The sequence below is a fragment of the Aspergillus novofumigatus genome (genome assembly GCF_002847465.1).
Source record: "Aspergillus novofumigatus IBT 16806 chromosome Unknown P174scaffold_2, whole genome shotgun sequence".
Taxonomy (NCBI): domain Eukaryota; kingdom Fungi; phylum Ascomycota; class Eurotiomycetes; order Eurotiales; family Aspergillaceae; genus Aspergillus; species Aspergillus novofumigatus.
In genome coordinates, this window is record NW_020194275.1 from 3,161,884 (window position 1) to 3,181,168 (window position 19,285).

Here is a 19,285-nt window from a genome sequence, read left to right on the forward strand (position 1 = left end):
TACTATCAGAAATACGCCCTACCCCTCCTGCATACGCAAGTCCGTAGGATTGTCAAGCCAACTGCGTGCTTTCAATATCTAAAAGGTATCCGTGGAGTCCAGTCTCTGACCGTTATTCCACTGCCAGCTACAGACTCAAGTGGGCCTCTGGAAGTCTGAAAATCCTTCTGGCTATTCGGAATCAAGATCCATTGTTCCGTCGGGTCCATAGCACTTACCAGCATACTACGACTGGCGGTTAGGCCACCGATTTTGATGAATCATAACTCAATTTGCTGTTTTATGCTATTGGGAATAACAATAGTATCGATTATCTCCACAGTCGGCACAGATCGGTCCATGACAGGCGATTTTTGAGTTCAAAGCCTGGCGAGTACGTAGTCATTAACGCGGGCTGGCCCGAGGCTCTCTCCCTGACAATGACAGCGGACAGCAACCCTGAAACTCTATCAGTCCTTTGAGCGACAACCCATCCCAATAAGGACTGGATGACGTATGGTGTCTGTTGGTCAGTAACTTGTCATTAATTACTAGAGTTCTATCGTCGTTAATATTGTCTCTATGGTGGGTGGGCATGTTTATGCCCATACACTACACTTTGATATCCAGGGTTGAAGTCGGAAGGTGGTATTGCAAGGAGCGTGTTTCCGTCTTCGATAATAGTGAAGAATTGCAGATAGATTCTACAGGAAGCTAGTATGAGGGAAATATCCCTTTAGTGCCCCGATTCGTCAGATGAAATCTGTTGTGATGTGGTAAAGAGAAATGCATGAAAGTCCATATCGCCAGTCGCTGATAGGTAAATCAGAAAATGCAAAGCGATTGTCGTTATTTGGTAGCGCTCATGTTTGCTAGTCTTTCCTCCACCCGCCTTGAGATCTCCGGGTCTGGTTCCGGTATATTCTTTTTCGGCCTGATCAATTGTCAGAGTCAATCTTAGGAAATCAGACATTCATGAACATACGGGTCTCGTATAGTCTCCGGTCCCTTCTCCTGGCCGCAATTCGAGCAGGTCGTCTCCCGCGGTCGATACGGCGTAGAACATTTGTGGCAAGTGTAGCGCACCCTCTGTCGTGGTTTCTTCCAGGTTCGTACCGGCGGTTCTGACGGAGGTTCTGCGTCTCCTGGATAGCCATCCGGATATTTATGCGGTTTCGGCCTAGAGTTCATCAGCGGCTTGTCAAGAACAAATTGTTGAACTGGTCTCGCATACGGTTCTCGAGGACATTTCTTGCATCGTACGTGTCTGCAAGTAGGGCATTCCGTCACGTCTTTGTTAGGGAACATAGTATTACACCGATGACAAATGCGCCGGACTCTCTGCCGAATTGGCTTGAGGACGAGGTCTTGGCCACCAGTGCGAGAAGGAATGGTGACTTGTGATTCCTTCCTCATGTGTCGAGGTGGCCCATGTCCTTGCGCTGCGCGGATAGTCTCGAGAGCATCTTGCGCCTGATCCCTGGGATTGGTGGAGGTGTGGCGCGGACACTTGGTGCACCGAATATGCTGGCAATTGACACACACCTTGTCGGGCCCAAAGGTAGTTTCGCATCGATGACAAGTGCGGTGAACTCTCAAACGAATCGGTTTGGCAACGCGCTGGACAGTCATGTCGCTCGGCGTTTTCCACTCTCCAGACTCAAGCGTCAGTCCATACTTGGCGAAAAGGGCGCGAGCCTTCTCTTCTTGGATGGCGCTCCAGTGCCTTACCACGGTCGGCTGAGTAGTTGGTTTGGCGGCGGGCTTCTGCGCTGGGGCGGGGGTAGGCCTGGGACTGCAACTTGATTAATATATAGTGATATAGAAATCATGACAAAGATGTCTGCGAAGACGGAGCGAGTGACAAAAAGGGATCTAGCTAATGTTGAAGAATGTGTATAAAAAAAATAAAAAAATAAAAAAGTAACTTACGAGGCAACTTGGCTCGGTTCTGGTCGTTCATTAATCTGCTGCATACTTGATATCGAACTCCTTGCAGTTGGGCTCCTTTTCAAGATCGTTTTCATGCGCTTCAAATACTTGCTGAAACCTTCTTGCCTATCCTCACCAGGTCGGCTAGTGTCGTTTTGACTGGACATCTTCGCTGTATCCTACTATAAAATCTATCTCCACGTTGAATCCGTAGTTGATTGATCCGTGGCGTTGGGACTGATAGAAGTCTAGCGATCGGCCTCCTCAAATATAGCATCAATTTGCTCCGTTGAACTCCGTTCTCATAACATTTCAAGCGCAAAACAAAGGCGATGTGTGGCGATCAAATATTGGTTGACTAGGACGCGTGAGATCGAAAGGGCGGGCGAATTCGAGAGAAGTGGTGAAGTACAGGTATGGCAGGTCTCACGAGCTGTACCGAGTCCAAAGGCCTGGGAGACCCGACGAGACGGTGAGGGTGGAAATGAACGCAGGGACTGCACGAACAATGGGTAATAATAATACGTGAGACGGGCAGGGAAGGCAAGTCTGGGCGGACTTTATTCTGGGTGATTGGCTGAGTAGCGGTCAGTGCACGCAGACACAACTGCAATAGGAGTCAGTTTGACGATCGGTCGGGTCGAATAAGGCGGTAGTCTTGATGACCTGTCAACTGTCTAGTTCTCAGATTGCGTTGGTTTCATCGTCGTGAGGAACAATGCGAAGTATGGGTGTGGTGGTTTGTATATGCGACATTGACAGCGACCGACACTGGGAAACTGGGAAGGAAAGAGCAATACTAATAATAAGTAGGGAAAATGGGGTCTTAAAATAAAACAAAAAAGAAAAATCAAGCCCAGATAAAATTAATATTTGACAGTGAATGGGAAAATGAAGTTAATAATCATTCACCTACCCATTATGGCACTTAGCATAGGAACAAACTTTCTGGGGGAAACGAACGAGCGAGAGGGGTGGATATTGGTGGATACCTTACTCTTCTGTATTTTTACGACTAAATGCAATCTATGTACCCTTGTCATCCCTACAGTACTCATTCATATAGCGCTGTATGGCAAGAGGATTCATGTAGGCAAGCATTGTACTCATTTTATCAGAAACAATCATAAATCCAGATTTAACTCATTCGCCAGAACATTTTATAATTTCAATAACTAACCAAAGGACAAATCATTAACTCCATGGAACGATATTGGGACGTTACCATGGTTTGCTGCCGTCTAGCCGAGACGCTAAATATAATTTGTTATCTTTATCCTGTGGCCAGTTGGCACTCTCGACAATCCTGAGTAATTGAATAATACGCAATTTACCATACCCAAATAAGCGACAATTAATGATGATTAGGCACCGGGTTGGGGCCTCGTCCGAAGTGGAGCTTGGATGAGTTAGGCACTCTTCCCGCTCTGGAACTTTGCTGGAACCGACAGGCGTCTCGCCCAGTGTGGTCTTGGTGTCATTCTACTCCGTACGGAGTGTTTCCGGCTGCAGTGCAATTCAGCGTGAAATTCCATCTCTTGTGGCCGTCAAATGGCCGTGTGGTATGACAGGTTCTGGATATCATTCCACCGATTCCTTGAACAGTCCATTCCGGTACAATATACTCTGCATCGTGGCGAGATATGGATTTTAGCTGCCTGGGAACCGTTGTCCCGGGACACCTTACGTACCTCTCTACATGGTATCCGTAAACGGGCTACGGCCAGTTACGTCTGCAGTCGTCACTGTATTGTAAGCGTTTGGAGCGATTCTACTAAGCTATGCAGTCTGTTGTCTACAGAAAACAGCCATCAAAAGACAACACTGTTTCAAATAGAATCTTAACTAATACCTTACTCATTGAGGGGACCTCGGATTATGATCCCCTTTGATAAAACAAGAAAAGCCTGGCATGAGCTAAAGTAGTTCAGCTCGGACGATTTACCCAGGTGGTAAATCATTGAAACCATACAAAGTTACATACTTCGTAAGGTAGGTATCTATGAAGAACTCCAGTAGTACAAGCGCGCCAACCCTGAATAATGAACAAGACGGTTGTTCCCCCCTAATAATAGCCATGAATGGCAACAATGGCACCTTGACCAGTCTGCAGATCCCGAGAGCCCCTTGCTAGTGTTCCGCCTGGCTACATGATTCATGACAACATTTGTATAATTCTGCATATATCATTGATGTCATACATTGTTCTGGTATGAACAAAGGTACTGATTTCATAAAGAACAGCAAAGAACCATCCCGCATATGCCAGCAGCACTGCCTAGACGCTCTACTGCAGCAATCTCATATGGGCTGAACTAACCCCTCAAAAGCACGCCGCTGTAATTGGCGACGCAATAGTCCGAGTGAGCGCCAGAAACGCGACCAGCTGGTTATGGACCGCCACTTTGACGCAATGACCGAGATGATAAATGGACATGCATGAAATCTCCAACGGCTTCCAGCATGCGCCGGGCTGCAGATTCGCGCTTTAGGAATCCTGGTGGTGGCCCCTAGACCACATGGGGGTGTTTTGGATGCTCCTAATGCTCCTCATGGCAGGGATGGCGCGACTATCAATCTGCAGATTGGTGGACTGTCTCAGGGAGATTTCTACCTACAGGGCGGGGTGTGACGTTGCTCGTTCTGTTCGGCTTGTTTCCATGATTCTGGATGATGGTGATGATGATGATGATGATGATGATGTGTCCTCAGGACTGAATATTGCTGTGGCCTGATCTATAGATAAGTTACTTCAATGTCAATCTTTATGCCATACCAACGTACCGGTAATAATATGTACCATATACCACCCGATATCACCAATTGAACCGGTGGAGTACTGGAGTTACCAGAGCAAGACACGGTGGTCAGTGCCTCCGAAACCCACCGATCCACTCACTTGGTGCCTTCAGAGCTGCAACCACTATCTACGGAGAGGCCAGTGTCACTACGGAGTACAAGCCGCCAGCCACCACTAATAACACTAAATAACTGCTCAAATAACCGGGTCTCTGGGATCGGGGACGTGGACCCAATCACAATCCCTTGACTCTGCTTAGCTAGACAGGGATAATTGATTCCAGCTAAATGATTGAAATGAAGGCCAAAAAGGCCGTGGTGGCTGCCACTACCAGCAGGGCGAGCAGTAAAGGAGTGCAGTCGCACAACACCACAGGTCCACAGCAGATTCAAATCACCCAATAATACGGTAATAAACCTTATCTTGTCTTGTCGGTTTACTCCGTTTTTATCTGGCCGAGAATTCTCCAGCGCGGATTTACCGTAATTGCACAGTAAGACAGGATCTGTATCAAGGTTTTACCGGTTGTTTCGAATATAACCACGATTGATGAAGCATCTATACCGATGCTTTGTTATTAATGGGCCCGATCTGCGATCCTACGGAACAGGTGACAAATTTCAGCGCTCTTGGCACGTCTCTAATGGCTTCTGTGAGTTGCTCTGTGACAATATAGTATCCATGTCACATGCTTCTACCCACTGTCGCCGTAAGAGAACCGGAAGCACATGCAATATGAGTTAAATGAGCTGCACAATAGCAGTTGTAAGGAATACAATGGAAGTCATTGATGATAGATTCGACGGTATCTGGACAGAGGATATATGTAGCTGCTGCGTGGGTAATGGTGTATCGCCGGTACGTCGTTGCAGCTTCGCAGATTTGCAGGATCCTGGTCAACAGGGATAATCCCTCCGCAAAAAACGACTCAATCGGCCATCCTAGAATGCAATACTAACACATATGGGGAAAGGAGCAGTCCCGGTACGATCATTACGTCGCATCCATCTTCCCAGGACGCAGTCGAATATCACAGTGACTATAATATCTTGCCATACGAGCCGTTCTACAGCTCGATTAGTCCGACCCTTGAAGCTTCGATTCGATGGAAAGTATATCGTCCTCATCCTGAACTTCAATCACGCGGTTGACTTCTGCCGTATTGCGCATCAACTCCACAGCGCCGGCATATGTCATTCGCATGGATGGATTGCAATTTTCGGGAAGATAGTAGAGGAGGACGTAAGGGACCGTCAGGCGACCGGAACCCTGGTGAGAAGAGAAAAAGTTAGTTTAGCATATGAACATTCCTTGAACAAACGTGAGGGGGTGCCTTGGAGCCTCCAGCATGGATGCGACCTACCAGGGTCAAGGGATAACTCAAAAGAATGAAGCGTGGGGAAGATTCAGGCAGCTCGTCGGCCAGATCCTCCATTTTCGTGTAGACTTCGCCATCTTCGGCTCGGATCTCCTGTGTCTTGGAATCGATGATGTCTGCCAGATCGATCGTCAATCTTTGCCTTTTGTGAAGGTTCGCATCTCAAAAAAGGGGTCTTGTGTGCCTTGCTTCAGCAAGTAGCGTATGGCTTGTCGTCTAGGGTCAGGAAATGGGTGTCCTACAGATGACCGCCTGCGGATCTTTCGCTCTGGAGGTTCCCAAGCGGAACTTGCGCAGTTTCTCTTTTGTCTCTGGAGAGAAAGAATATAATCGTGATTCAGACTAAGAGAGACATATCATCATCAGCAGAGCATTCCTCGCAGAAAGGCATGATGCGGGGCAGAAGGAGCTCACCATATTGCTGGGAGAAGAGAGAAAGTAAGACAGACAGCCGATACAGATAAAGTCGGGGAAGATGGAGCGCCTGTTTGATAAGTCTGCACAGGGAGCGGAAAGACTGTCTAAGGTTGCAAAACTGATGATTTGAAAGAAAGATACTCCCCGTTTGCAAACGATAATGAAGAGCGCGCGAGTGCGATGATCGGAGATTCCCCACCCCGCTCTCTCTGAGCCTTCATAAAATCGTCTTGAATGTCCCGCAGCCTGGACTCTTCTCAACCCGCAAACTCCCCGCGTTTTCCCTCCTTCTCCATGTTAAATCGTCTCAATCAGCTTTCTCGCCATATCTCCCGGCCATTGCTTAGTACCAGCTCTATCGCTCCGATCGCCTCGCGAGCCTCATTCTCCCCCCTATCCGGCAAACCGTCTTCCATCATGACATCATCCGTGGTGCCCAATTCATCTAAGACCATCCACACGGCGGCATGTCTGATCATTGGTGATGAAGTCCTCGGTGGAAAGGTGAGACCTCGTTATATCTTTCTGTTCTGCGGAGGGTCGGAGTACAAGACTAGCAGACATTTTTGCAAAGAAGTCCCATGGGTCGGAGTTATGGAAATAGCTAACAGCTTTCTTATGTCAACGAATCCAGACCATCGACACCAATTCGGCCTTCTTTGCTAAATATTGCTTCTCTCTTGGTATCCAACTCAAGCGGGTGGAAGTCATTGCCGATGATGAGAGCGAGATCATTGAGGCCGTGAGGCGGATGAGCAACAACTACGACTTTGTTGTGACCAGTGGAGGCATTGGGCCAACGTCCGTACACGCCCTCACCTCCACCTCCTTGACGTCTTCCCCAATATAGTATTGCGAGTGTTCAAAGCTAACTTCTTCACCGCGTGCTCCTCAAAAGCCACGATGACATTACCTACGAATCGATAGCCAAGGCCTTCGACCTGCCACTCAAACTTCACACACTTGCCTTCGAGCGTATGAAGAGACTCTCCAAGCCTCACCCCATGCAGCCTCACTTCGACTGGGATACCCCATCCCCCGGCCTCACCGCAAAGCTTCGGATGGTCTACCTCCCGCACGACGAGAAGCTCCCCGCGGAATCACAAGCCCTCTTCGTTGCAGACGACATGTGGGTGCCCATCGCCGTCGTCAACGGTAACGTGCATGTCCTCCCCGGCGTGCCTCGCTTGTTCGAGCGCCTCCTCGAGCACCTCAAGCCCATTCTGCTGCCACGGTTGGTCAACCCGGAGGGCAAAGGTATCTACCGCTACCTCTTCAGCACCCCGCTCCCTGAGAGTGCCGTCGCGCCGTACCTGACGGACCTTGCGGCCCGGGCCAGTGTGCACGGCGTCAAAGTCGGCAGCTACCCTCGTTGGGGTAACAAGCGCAACACCGTCACTCTGGTCGGAACTGACAAGGCCTTCATGGACTCGGTGATTGCGGAGGTGGAGGAGAACGTCCAGGGCAAGAAGGTGTCTCGGGAGGATGAGCTGGACCCTCCGTCTGAGTCGGAGTAAAGGTACTACAGGCTACATTCACAGGATGACATTTGCGTGTACAATCTTTGGCTGATAGATAAATTCTGCATATGTGGCAAATAACATTGGACTGGTTCCTAGAAAGGAAAAAAGTGATTGACCTTGATGGTAATAATATAATGAATAGATGTCAAAGTATAGGATCCATCTCACTTTGCTAGACTCGCGTGAGCTATCCTTCTCTGAACATCTCTCAGCATTGGCCTGGCGACATCCAGGCATAGCAACTGCTCCGATATTAGCGGAATACCATACCGTCGCCTAGTGCAATTGCAGCATTTCCGACGAAATGAACATTCAATCAACATCTAACTCTTAGCATTCCGGACTAAAAACATCTGCATTGCTCTTGGAATGGTAACTTGACAGCCGCTTTGCGATCACACCTCGAGGAATAATGCGTAAAACAACGCATGCCGCCCCACGGAGGACCAGCACCAACCAGCACGGAGACAGCACTCATTGCCGTGGACACAACTCTGCTCATCGATTAGTATAGAGGGACAGTAACAAACGCGAGGAAATGACTCGACATACGCAGCGCCCACGTTACTCTTCGTCTCGACCCTGGACAAAGCGCGCTCATGGCAGAAGGGACAGTCAATCCACTCCGGATTCTTGGCCAGATATTTGAGCTCCTTGGGGTCGTTGATGTCGCTTGGGCGTCTTTGCTCTGAGAATAAATTCGGCCTGGGTAGGTAGGGTTCTGGATGTGTTAGTGCTGAACAAGTGGTGACAGTGTATGGGGATGCTCACTCGTGTAGTGTCTGGCCTGAGATTCTCCGATTGAGTGTCAGGGTGTCGTGTCTGTCGTTGTATGTGTCGAAGATATGTGTAGTAGACATGATGGTGTTTCAGACAATAGAGCTGAGCCAGATACTCTCGGACTGATGATTGTTTTGTATATTAGGCGTCCAGGCAAAATAAAGTAGATATCAAGTTTTGCATATGTTGCACGTCTGGGGTTCTTTGTCTGATGGCTATGTGCGCTGCGCCTCTTCGTTCAGGCCCTTAATCTACTGGACGTCTTAGGCAGGACCCATAGAATGACAAGAAAATAAGCGCATTTAGGCATACTCGAGCAACCAATCAAGCAGAGAAACTTGACACATGTTGAAAATTTGCCAATGAACCATTCATGGGTAAATAGTGGCATGCGCCATCCATCCCGCGTGTCTGGGGAATGAACTGTAGCCAAGCCTGCGCTTGTACGCCTTAAGCCAAGATAGTAGATGGGCCAAGCCTTGAAGGACCGCGGAAATCGCCCCATGTACCTAAGAGCCATGTTTGTACCATTAGTGCATGCCTGCTGGAAGCCTGATATTCCCTCTATAGTATCTGGTCTCAATCATGGACCATGCATCCGCTCGAGCCGCAAGCAACTTCATCCCACCGGAGCAATATGCAACCAATCTATCTGGTCAAGGGACGCATATTAGGAGAAGGAAGTACGGATATGACAGCCGCTGAGAGTAGGTGTACAGAAACGCATTGTCCAGTCAATGATGCTTTATTCGTTGGTCAACCAAGTCAAGCCAACATTGCTTAGCTCAATGGAGCTTGGCTCCTCGGTCAAGGTCACTGCAATAGTGAGTGGTCGATCTAGGAAAGAAGTTGACCAGGACCTAGCCAGCCGCAGATTTGTATGATGGCAACTAATCGCAGGTGTCACTGTCAGTCATGAACCGTTTAGGACATGGCGAGAGCCTCCAGCTCTTTGAGGCAGTAGAGAGACCTGCACGAAGTGCTTTCCCAATGGCTAGTCTATGAGAATCCAGAACACTCGTCACCTCAATTCTCGGTGTAGATTCAACTGAGCCATGTCTCATGTTGAATGGAGCTCTGGCCGCTGCTCCATAAATTCCCTCCGATATACCACCCCTGCGTCATGTTCAAAGCGCAAACATGTAGGTGTTAGCAGGGAAGCCCATCTCGGAGGACCAGGTCGCTCCTTTGGCCCAATTTTCCGGGACACTAGAAAGAGAGATGCCAGGTCCCTGCCTCCGACGCTCTTGCAAAATCTATAAATTGGACGACATGTGCACCCGAACATTCCTGTCCTACATTCATCCACATCGGCTTCCCTTCAAATCATTCTCAACCACAAGGTGAAGTCCTCGAGCCTTCTTATTGCCGCGACTTCAATGGCTCACTGTCCCAGGTATGAGAATCAAGGCACACAAGACGCTCAAGGCTGCTGACATTGCTGCGTAGGGTGCCCTTATGGTCCGGATTCTCCAATCGAAGGATACACCATCGTCCTCATGGAATGGACAGGAAAACCTCATACAGACAAGCAAGAGGTCACCTTCAAGGGGACCATTCAGGTAGCTTCACAGCCACAGATCCCCCTAAGCTCGCCGACTGACAGACCCCAGGAAGTCATGAGTCGAATCCTCGATGTCAACCTCGGCTCCTCGCCAGTCTCGGCCAAAACGACATCGGCCTCAGTGCCCGCGACATCGAGGAAAGAAACAAGGTCCGTCGTCCCATCCGCTCTCCCCTTAATGGCCGGTAAATCGAGGAGGCGACTGGAAAGTAGGTCACTCTGATTGGAGCAAATGAATGGCAGTTTTTCACATCAGTAACGCATTCATGGTTAGTTCTCTGTCAGGTTTCACCACTTTGGCCAGTATTAAGCAATCAATCTGAGGACCCCAAAGAACGACAACCCTTGCGATAATGTCGCTTTGCTTTGCGCAGTAAAGTAATCTCTTGGCTGTTTTAGTTTCAAATCTAGTTCTGCTCTGTCTCTGAGCGCAACGGGCTTCCGTGGCATAATGCATGGACATGTACATATAGTATTGTGCAGGGGATCCTGCATGGGGAGTTTGTTGATTTCTGCACTGCCATGCAGGATGCTATGGAGAGGCTGTGACTGATTAAGCTGGAGGTTAGAGCGAGGGCGGAGAGGAGTACACAAGACGTCATATCAGATGACCACAACTCTTGGAGAGTGTGGTATTTCTAACCAAAAAAGGAAAATCACCAGTCCTCGCTTTACAATTCCGCTCAAGGCACAACGCTGATCTTACTTTGATGTTCTATGCCAATTAAAGGGGAACCACTCAAGAATCCATACCTGGACTTGACCTTGTCTTTCCGATGAACCAATTTTCTTCTAGAAGTCCCATGGATTTTTCTAAAGCGAGAAAATACTTGTAGTCGACAAGGATATATGCAGGAAATATGGATAGAAAACATGCCATCAAGGGGAAATAAGAGAGAGGAGCATCCATGTAGAATCGCAGAGGCTGAAAAGCAAAATGGAAAGGTGAAAGGCGTAGTCCTCCTGAAGAAGCGTTTGGCAAAGGACCATGTTCGCTGCATATGGTTGAAATATTAGAAGGGAATTGGGCACCAGGGGACGCCAGGGGACGCCGGGGAAATTGAGGACGGATCCGATGGCAAAGGAATAGGTAACGAAGACACGGAAGAGACAGCGACGTCCTGATGGTCACATAAGAAACAAAGAACAAAAGAAACGGCGATGCTGCGCGAGTGAGAACCAAGATGTGAACCATGACAATATCATGTACCTATATAAATGCACAATCTATTGACAGGTTCATCCCTCATTGTGCCAAGGGAACGGGTATTCATCAAGAGAACAATCTTTCCAAAAAAAAGACTAAACAGAAACAAAGGGGGAATCGAACGGTCATGGAGACGATGACAACCTCATGCTGAGAGCAGACATCACCTGATAGCGAACCTTGTACAGTACGAAAAGTCACAGATGCAGGTGTATGGCCACACCGCAGTCTCGGCTTTCATCTCCTGAAGCCAAGCATAGCTCTCTCTCTCTCTCTCTCTCTCTCTCTCTTTCTTATCTTTCATTCAAAGTCGGATTTGGCGACTTCCTTCCTCCATATTGACCTGCGCGCCTGGTAACCACGTAAAGCAACGTCGACCCAATTACATAATAATGCATTTTCCACAGCAGCCAGCGTTGTCGCCCGGCTCGCTCACATCCATCTTGCCTTCAGGGGCACGGGTGCCTGCCGCACCAGAACCAGACGGATATGACGACATCTCCTTGTTGTAACGACGAATTTCGCGCACGAGGTCGTAGAAAGCGTTCTCGACGTTGATGCGGGATTTTGCCGACGTTTCGATGAACTTGCAACCGAACTGCCTGGCCAGAGCCTCGCCCTCTGCATAGCAGATGGCCTAATCAGTATATTGCCAAGGTCGAGTGAGAGGAAAACTCCGGAGGATCGCCTACCTTGTTGAGAGACGGCTCGTTCCTTCTCCAAATCGCACTTGTTACCGACCACGATGATAGGGAAGTAGTCCTTGTCTTTCACACGCAGAATTTGTTGTTGGAAAGTCATAATCTCTTCGAAGGACTGCCGAGACGTAATCGAGTAGACCAGGAGGAAGCCTTCGCCAGTTCGCATGTATTGTTCACGCATCGCCGAGTACTCCTCCTGTCCGGCAGTATCTAAGACATCCAACAAAGCGACCTCATCGTCGATGACACACTGCTTGCGGTACGAGTCTATACAATAGGAAAAGAAATATGTTGGTAAGCACTCAAGTCGTCAATGACTGCGCCAAAGGAGCCACCTACCTTCAATTGTTGGGTCGTATTCGTCGACGAAGTGACTCTGAATCAGTTGGATTGTTAAGCATGACTTTCCGACACCACCACCGCCGACAACAACTAGCTTGTACTCTCTAAGGAACTGCAATTGAAAAGCTGTCAGTCATTTGTGACACATTTCATTTCTTGGGAACCTGTGGCGATCGAAGGCGTGATACGCAGGGATGGAGGCGCTGCGGTGATGTTGAGAGGGAAAAGGGGCGGCGAGCGACACAAGGGAACAGGATTTTCGAATGATCGGCGTACCTTTGAAGCCATCACGGCGAAGTCTAGGTTGAAGTTACCTGGAAAGGATGGAAGGGGAAAAAGAGAGCAACGATCGAAGCTATCCCAACAGCAGCAGTGTCAGCGGGTCGAAAAAGTAGCAGCACAAGTTTCTTTTGCAAAAAGGGTCAACAGTCGGGACCCAGCTTGTCGGGAGTTCCGCGCAGAGCGAAGACGCCTGGAGAACAGTCCACAGCAATGGCGGGTCCAGTACTCTAGTAGCGACTAAGCCAAGCTTAAAGTCGCCAACTGGGGTTGGGAAAGAGGATGATTTAGGGGGATTAGGGGTTTGTGCAGTCTGCACTCTGCAGAACAGAATCGGGAGGGAATTGGTTGCGCGCCGGCTTTCCGAACGGTGGTGCTACCTACTAGAGTATCTGGGCAAAGTTTCTCTCTACTCCGTACTCAACAGAGTCGAGATGATGATGATAACTTTCTTGCAAGAAAAAAAAGTGTTCCGTGTGGGCTTAGAAGGAAGACGGGTGGAGATTTGGAGAGGGTGGTTTAAGGGGAGTAAAGATGAGCAGGAAGATGTGGGGATCAGATAGGGGAGGAAGTCCCAGAAAAGAAGGAATCCAGAAATTCGTGGTGGAAGGCAAAAAAATCTTTCCTTGGACTGCCTTGTCAGATTGTCCCCCTAATTAATTTGTAAGGATTGGAAAGGATATGAAGGAAAGGGCATTAAAAAATTGGGAAAAGCGAGAAATAAAGCAGTCTGCAAGTGTAACTCTGTAGCACCTTTTTTTGAGTTCCCGATCCTGTAAAGGTGTGAGTGAGACCAGGGAGAGGATTGGATGATTGGTGATTGTGGATGGAGGTGTCTACACCTAAGTAGCAAATGGGCCATCAAATCAATAATGGATCATCATAACATTACTAGGCGATATTAATATGAAGCCAACTATAATAACAATAAATATCAGTAATAAACAATAACAATAACAACTTGTGTCCTTTAGTTAAAAGGGGTTGATTTGGTCAAATATGGGTCATTTGGAGGGATGAGCGTGGTATTAAGTGGGCTGGCCGTGTCAGTAACGACGTATGGAGTAAGGTACGTAGGGTCCACAGTATCATCCGATAGATGGGCCACCTAACGAGGTAGCAATCAGCTACTACGTACAGCTGTTTGCTGATGTCGCAAACAAAGCCACTCCTGGCCGCTTCCCTGTGCCATTGTGATGGATAAGAACTCAATCACAATTCTCAACCACAGCATCAAGATGGAGCTGTCAAAAAGACGTTGCAGATGATGAAGTGTTTCATGCCAACGCAAACGGGAGCAATCCAAATCTTGATTTAGCCATCAGTACTCCGTACACTTTACCGCTACCATATATCCCCAGCCATCTAAGCTCCATCAACAAATAATAGATAACCAACGGCGCAGACATTGACTGGATACTTTTCAATTCAATATGCTTATTAACTAAATGACTAACTACACAATTCTTACTGACTATCTAGCCTAAGTTCGATGTCTCCTACTTATCTACAGGCTAGGAAAGCAGGTAAGTGAGGAAAGCAATTTTCCCTCGTCATTTACAAGCTCGTCTTGTTCTAGAAGTATGGCGTTCACAAGTCCTGTAAATGAAGGATCAATAGCCACGCCCATCAATAATGCGATTGTCTAGCCATTGAATTTGTTTGGCTTTCTCCGGCCCGTGGTCCATGAACTCCCCCTGCCGGGATATCACCAAAAAAAGCGAATCAACGACGAACCCCAGATCATTGCATCGGTAGTGTACCGTCGAGCATTACGGATTTTGAGCGATATTGGGTTGAGGACGCGAATCTAGGAAAACGATTACAATCGTCACACTTAATTGGTTGCGTCTGCTGCAGAAGAAAGCAAGGTGCCTGGCCCAGAGTCTTAGACATCCGAAAAAATCTCTCTCAGGTCGATTGAAAACCCGCGAATGAGGTCATCGTTCCTGAGCGTTTGGAGAAAAAACTGTCAAACTCAGCCTTAACCTCAGGCGCAACAGTCTGGTGTGTTTCACCACCTCTTGTCCCTTAAGGAACACATAACACCGTTCAGTTATTTAAGACCTGTTCGCGGCTAGCCATTTAGTCGCAATCTAGATTCAGGAAGCGAACCAGTTAGACCAATAATGATAAGAGACCAGCCCGATGTCTTGGGAAGAGTTTTCCCCACGCCTCCACTTCTCTTAGGCCCATTGCTAGTTCGCTACGAATATGATTGCTTGGGTCTGTGGTCTGACTGTCCACAACTGACGTTGGGCTCTGGTGATAAGACGTGGGATCATGGGAAGCCGAGATGGCTTCTATGACTTGAATGACATTTGACGATATGTGATCGGGGCACTCATATTCTTTGATTCAAACCACATATGCTGCAATTCGTCTCTACAATGAAGTTATCCCCAATTAAAGGGGAATTTCCTCGCTTCTTCAAGGTCAGCATCACTTCAGTAGCTCGCATACCGTTGCATCATCCCGCGTCCAAACCAATGTCCCAAAGTCGAGCGTCCTAATTTGGGGATCGGGAGTTTGACAACTTCCGAGTTGACTGGTAACAAGAGTCTACCAGTCACGAAGTCTCCTAGCTGCCCGTTTTTTGCTGCAATGACCGAGATGAGACAAGTCACCTTGAAGGAGAAACGATAGATGCTGATCTCCAAGGCATACCCCTCCTTTCCAACAGATGGCAAGTACACAGAGATCATCACCATAGAGCAATTTATCCGTGTACTCCAGGCCCACCTACATTTGTCCGATGATATGCTAAGATTTCTTGAGCCAACTGTCAAATCCGCCTGTACGAACGATGAACTAAGGCAGGTCGAAATGCCTAATATGATGGTTCCCAGCAGGGATGATCATCAGTTTGAGGTAAAGCATCTGCAAATCGAATCGCTTGGCAAACACTGTGCGTGGCCTTTCGTTTCAGAGGTTGTGAGGATAAGATAGGAGCTCCACAGCCTCAGTCATCACAGGAAACATCAGTTTCCTTACCTCAAACAATTCTGGTTGAGCCACTCGTCTTAAGGATGCGATCCAATGTGTTGCATGCGATACATTGCCTGATCCTTGGACACTAAGACAGGGATCGTGCGTTAGCCTTGGATAACAAGTTTTTTTCCATCGAGCTGGTAGCAAACCAGTCATTGCATCCTCCTATCATCAAAATTGCTTCCCCATCTTGTACTACAGCAAGGATATGCTTAAAGATAATGACGTCTGGTCGGCACTTTCACCTTCCTTGATTCATACTTCTGACTCTCGCTATTTGTGTATTGTCAACCGGCACCTGTCATTGGAAGTCTGCGATTGTATCAAATGAATGCGCCTAGAAAGCTTTTAGAGGCAACTAGGACTGTTCGATGCTCTAGCAAGCTCATTATTCTACAGGGCAGAACGCAAGCAGGGGTCGAAATCAGGGAGATACTTGCAGCACTTTACTGCCATCACTCAACAAGTACTCCAAGGCGTATAGGAAGCACCAAAGCAATACGCGCCATGTAGACAGCCCTTCAGACGATTGCCCTTTAGAACTCAAGGAAATAATATGATATCATCATGAAGCAGCAGAATCTAGCAATTATCCCTGCAAATTCTCGCTGACCGGTAAATCTCACACTATGGACTGGGTAGTCTGGGGAACTGGCATATAACTCGGCCCGATACACCTAAAATTTCGCGAACGACACAATCACCACCGCTTTGTAGTAGTAGTCTGTCGACACGAGCAAAGGGACTATTATCTTACTAATCGAAACGAGGTGATCAACACACCTCCATATCCCAAAAGGGTAAATGTACATTCGCCCACTCTGCTCATTCTTATCAAGATTTGAGTCAGGTTTGAGAGTATCCGTGGTCGACGGCGGAGCTTATTCTGGTATCGCCAAATGATAGCTCAGTAAGGTTTCCAGACATGTGGATTTGTTCTATGGGCTTCTGGGATGTGGATGTACCATGGTACAGAGCTGTTTTGTGCCCATGGACCGAGACTGAAAACGCTTTCCTGTTTAAGGTAGGGACCAAACTCAAGGACCCTTCGTCACGGGGCAAGGATGATAAAGAGGACCACTACCTTATTTGAACGAGTACTGAAGTTGGTGCTATGCCGCCAAGTCTTTTCTGGTGGTGTGGAATTGAACCTGTGATGTACATGGCTGTATATAATGTGCTATCTATCTTGACTGAATTGATGGCCTAGGAAGCCAGTAGGTATCTCCCTCTAAATGTCGGTCTAACCCTGTTTTGCTCTAATTCTTGCGGTACATATGGCCAGGGGATGCCTAAATTGGACATGTCAGCTATGTCCTGTAGCAGCCAGAAATACATGAGTGTATGAAGGGAGGAAACCCACCTGGTGACTTGGGAAAATAAGAGTGTCGGCAATTATGACATTTTCTCGCCGACCCGCAGCAAAGACGATAACTTCAGCAATGTCATCCGGTGTAAGAGGTTCGCATCCACTAATATATGTTAGCTCAGCTCTCATATATGCAGTGGATAGTCGTACGCATAGACTGCATCAGCCTTGGCCTTGTCACCGTAGAACCGCACAACTGAGAATTCCTGCAGTAGGCTTGATGTTAGCTCGGTTCTTATCTCCTAGATCCCGACACCTTACCGTCTCGACTTGACCGGGATCAATCTCGATGATGCGGATTCTTGTATCAATAAGCTCCTTTCTCAAGGCATCGGTGAACGACTTGACCGCAGCCTTGGTAGAACAGTAGATACTGCCGCCAGGGTAGGCTTCGCGGCCGGCGATACTGCCAATGTTGATGATGTCTCCACGGCCACCATCGGAGCGCTTCTTGAAGATGGGAAGAATGGCTTGGGTCATGTTGATCAATCCAGTGACGTTGGTGGAAAACATGACATTGATATCCTCAGGGTCGATTTCGGGGGCTTTGGCTACACCCTTGACGAGACCACTGTTCCCATTTTAGTATCCCACCATTAGAGCAGTGCAAAAGCGAGCAGCTGTAAGACTTACGCATTGTTCACCAGGACATCAATATCTTGAAACTCTGCTGGAAGGGACGGGACGAAGTTTTTGACCTCTTCCGGGCTGCTGACGTCCAGCTTCACTGGCAGTACCTTGACACCATCACCGACCTCCTCCTTGATCTCCTCGGCCAGCTGTTTCAGAGAGTCGAGTCGTCGTGCAGTTACGATCAGCTTCAGGGCCTTCGGTGACGTCCGGGCAAACTCCTTAGCGGTGCTCCTGCCGATACCGGACGATGCGCCAGTAATCACGATTGTCTTGCCTTCAAGGCGCTTTGCCATTGCCGTTGCCATTGTGCGTTTTATAAGAGTGGTCTGAGATGCAGGGGTGAAAATGCTCGTTCTAGCCGAAGGGGTGAATGCGGAGGAATAAGTAAATGATCGGAGGAAGCTTATTGATTTGCTGATGTGCTTCATATATAAATTTCAACCTGCAGGAAGAAGTCCAGAGATCAAGAAGGAGTAGGAATATAAGAGAAGGACAGAGAATTGAGGCCCTCGTATTATGACTCTTCGTCCAGATAACAAGCCGAAAGTCGGCATCACATCATGTGCGGGGAACTGAATGATTGGCGGGGCTATTGTTCTGCCTCGCATTTTCCGCCAGATGTCTGTCGGCTGAAGGTTTGGCCGATCGGATTTGCCCCGATTTTGGTCAAAACATGCCCAGGACGCCGAAAGGAGTGTATGAGCTTGATCTTGCTCTGCATCGCAACAAGAGTATTTGAGCTTCACACAATGTCTCCTTAGTATCCTGAGCTGCCTCTTAGATCAGAAATCGGTTGGCGACAGCATCTTGAAGCAATGCTATGAGTAGGAAAAAACACGAAGACGAACAAGGTGTTTAGGGAATCATCTCATCAGTTCTTGCTGTATTCGTCAGCCTTATCTTAGGGATATAGAACACACTGAATGCAATCATCTACCTTGGTTTAAGCTCCTTTGGCGATGAGGAACAAGTGCCAACGGACTATGCAGCATCAAAAGTACTCAGGGCTTCAACTTCGCTTAAGACAGTTGGCATTGCCAAAGCCATTTATGAATTTACCATCGAGATTATCCGCATCATTGATTCTTGACAATATGACATGCGTCGATTTCTCGTGTATGTATCGCTACAGCTTCTCTGGACCCCGCATGCACTCTCCTGTGGGGTCAAGAGATATCGAGGACGGAGTAGACTAAGCATTCCCTTGACAAGCGCCACCCTAGACTACTCCGGAGTACATCATCACGAAGATCACCAATCACCAATCCATTTGGATCTTCGAGCGTTGGATTTCCCCATTTGTTGCTGGACCCCCGATAGAGTTCAATAGTGCTTCGACGCTATTTCTGCGTCCAGGAACTTGCAGGCTTGAATACGTCGCTGGACACGG

At 48.1% G+C, this 19,285-nt stretch overlaps 9 protein-coding genes across 9 annotated transcripts; 3 read left to right on the top strand and 6 right to left on the bottom strand.

Moving 5' to 3' along the window:
• Positions 1 to 828: 828 nt before the first annotated feature.
• On the bottom strand, positions 829 to 2,078 carry P174DRAFT_428842 (uncharacterized protein; the record flags this gene model as incomplete). Its single annotated transcript, XM_024825536.1, has 3 exons — positions 829 to 913; positions 965 to 1,774; positions 1,912 to 2,078. 3 exons carry the CDS (start codon positions 2,076 to 2,078, stop codon positions 829 to 831), a joined length of 1,062 nt encoding a protein of 353 aa, XP_024685989.1.
• A 2,184-nt stretch (positions 2,079 to 4,262) lies between these two features.
• On the top strand, positions 4,263 to 4,680 carry P174DRAFT_109313 (uncharacterized protein). The gene has a single exon (XM_024821010.1). It carries the CDS (start codon positions 4,431 to 4,433, stop codon positions 4,644 to 4,646), a length of 216 nt encoding a protein of 71 aa, XP_024685990.1. The 5' UTR covers positions 4,263 to 4,430; the 3' UTR covers positions 4,647 to 4,680.
• A 1,108-nt stretch (positions 4,681 to 5,788) lies between these two features.
• Positions 5,789 to 6,146, bottom strand: P174DRAFT_418369 (GMF family protein; the record flags this gene model as incomplete). The annotated part of the gene is made up of 2 exons (XM_024824684.1): positions 5,789 to 5,980; positions 6,033 to 6,146. The coding sequence occupies 2 exons, from the start codon at positions 6,144 to 6,146 to the stop codon at positions 5,789 to 5,791; spliced, it is 306 nt and encodes a 101-aa protein (XP_024685991.1).
• A 393-nt stretch (positions 6,147 to 6,539) lies between these two features.
• On the top strand, positions 6,540 to 8,508 carry P174DRAFT_439176 (flavin adenine dinucleotide pyrophosphatase). Its single transcript, XM_024826731.1, has 3 exons — positions 6,540 to 7,010; positions 7,141 to 7,307; positions 7,405 to 8,508. The coding sequence occupies exons 1-3, from the start codon at positions 6,924 to 6,926 to the stop codon at positions 8,021 to 8,023; spliced, it is 873 nt and encodes a 290-aa protein (XP_024685992.1). The 5' UTR covers positions 6,540 to 6,923; the 3' UTR covers positions 8,024 to 8,508.
• Positions 8,360 to 8,889, bottom strand: P174DRAFT_418371 (uncharacterized protein; the record flags this gene model as incomplete). Its single annotated transcript, XM_024824685.1, has 4 exons — positions 8,360 to 8,372; positions 8,431 to 8,523; positions 8,582 to 8,734; positions 8,801 to 8,889. 4 exons carry the CDS (start codon positions 8,887 to 8,889, stop codon positions 8,360 to 8,362), a joined length of 348 nt encoding a protein of 115 aa, XP_024685993.1.
• Positions 8,890 to 9,932: 1,043 nt separating this feature from the next.
• On the top strand, positions 9,933 to 10,596 carry P174DRAFT_418372 (uncharacterized protein; the record flags this gene model as incomplete). The annotated part of the gene is made up of 3 exons (XM_024824686.1): positions 9,933 to 9,951; positions 10,259 to 10,371; positions 10,423 to 10,596. The coding sequence occupies 3 exons, from the start codon at positions 9,933 to 9,935 to the stop codon at positions 10,594 to 10,596; spliced, it is 306 nt and encodes a 101-aa protein (XP_024685994.1).
• A 471-nt stretch (positions 10,597 to 11,067) lies between these two features.
• P174DRAFT_109428 (uncharacterized protein) lies at positions 11,068 to 11,790 on the bottom strand. The gene has a single exon (XM_024821012.1). The coding sequence runs from the start codon at positions 11,566 to 11,568 to the stop codon at positions 11,113 to 11,115; it is 456 nt and encodes a 151-aa protein (XP_024685995.1). The 5' UTR covers positions 11,569 to 11,790; the 3' UTR covers positions 11,068 to 11,112.
• P174DRAFT_109419 (Ras family protein) lies at positions 11,766 to 13,232 on the bottom strand. The gene is made up of 4 exons (XM_024821011.1): positions 12,900 to 13,232; positions 12,621 to 12,735; positions 12,273 to 12,548; positions 11,766 to 12,201 (listed from the first exon to the last, which is right to left on the bottom strand). Exons 1-4 carry the CDS (start codon positions 12,909 to 12,911, stop codon positions 11,963 to 11,965), a joined length of 642 nt encoding a protein of 213 aa, XP_024685996.1. The 5' UTR covers positions 12,912 to 13,232; the 3' UTR covers positions 11,766 to 11,962.
• A 3,967-nt stretch (positions 13,233 to 17,199) lies between these two features.
• Positions 17,200 to 18,200, bottom strand: P174DRAFT_458067 (oxidoreductase, short chain dehydrogenase/reductase family; the record flags this gene model as incomplete). The annotated part of the gene is made up of 4 exons (XM_024829615.1): positions 17,200 to 17,365; positions 17,413 to 17,468; positions 17,524 to 17,833; positions 17,896 to 18,200. The coding sequence occupies 4 exons, from the start codon at positions 18,198 to 18,200 to the stop codon at positions 17,200 to 17,202; spliced, it is 837 nt and encodes a 278-aa protein (XP_024685997.1).
• Positions 18,201 to 19,285: the final 1,085 nt, after the last annotated feature.

Bases quoted from the DNA above. Each gene is read 5' to 3' on its own strand.
- P174DRAFT_439176 (XM_024826731.1), top strand. From the start codon at position 6,924: ATGACATCATCCGTGGTGCCCAATTCATCTAAGACCATCCACACGGCG. The intron at 7,011-7,140 runs GTGAGACCTCGT...CAACGAATCCAG, and splicing joins ATGAAGTCCTCGGTGGAAAG to ACCATCGACACCAATTCGGC. The intron at 7,308-7,404 runs GTCCGTACACGC...GCTCCTCAAAAG, and splicing joins AGTGGAGGCATTGGGCCAAC to CCACGATGACATTACCTACG.
- P174DRAFT_109419 (XM_024821011.1), bottom strand. The intron at 12,549-12,620 runs GTAGGTGGCTCC...CCTATTGTATAG, and splicing joins ATACGACCCAACAATTGAAG to ACTCGTACCGCAAGCAGTGT. The intron at 12,202-12,272 runs GTAGGCGATCCT...TCTGCTATGCAG, and splicing joins ACGAGCCGTCTCTCAACAAG to AGGGCGAGGCTCTGGCCAGG.
- P174DRAFT_109428 (XM_024821012.1), bottom strand. From the start codon at position 11,568: ATGGTTCACATCTTGGTTCTCACTCGCGCAGCATCGCCGTTTCTTTTG.
- P174DRAFT_109313 (XM_024821010.1), top strand. From the start codon at position 4,431: ATGGGGGTGTTTTGGATGCTCCTAATGCTCCTCATGGCAGGGATGGCG.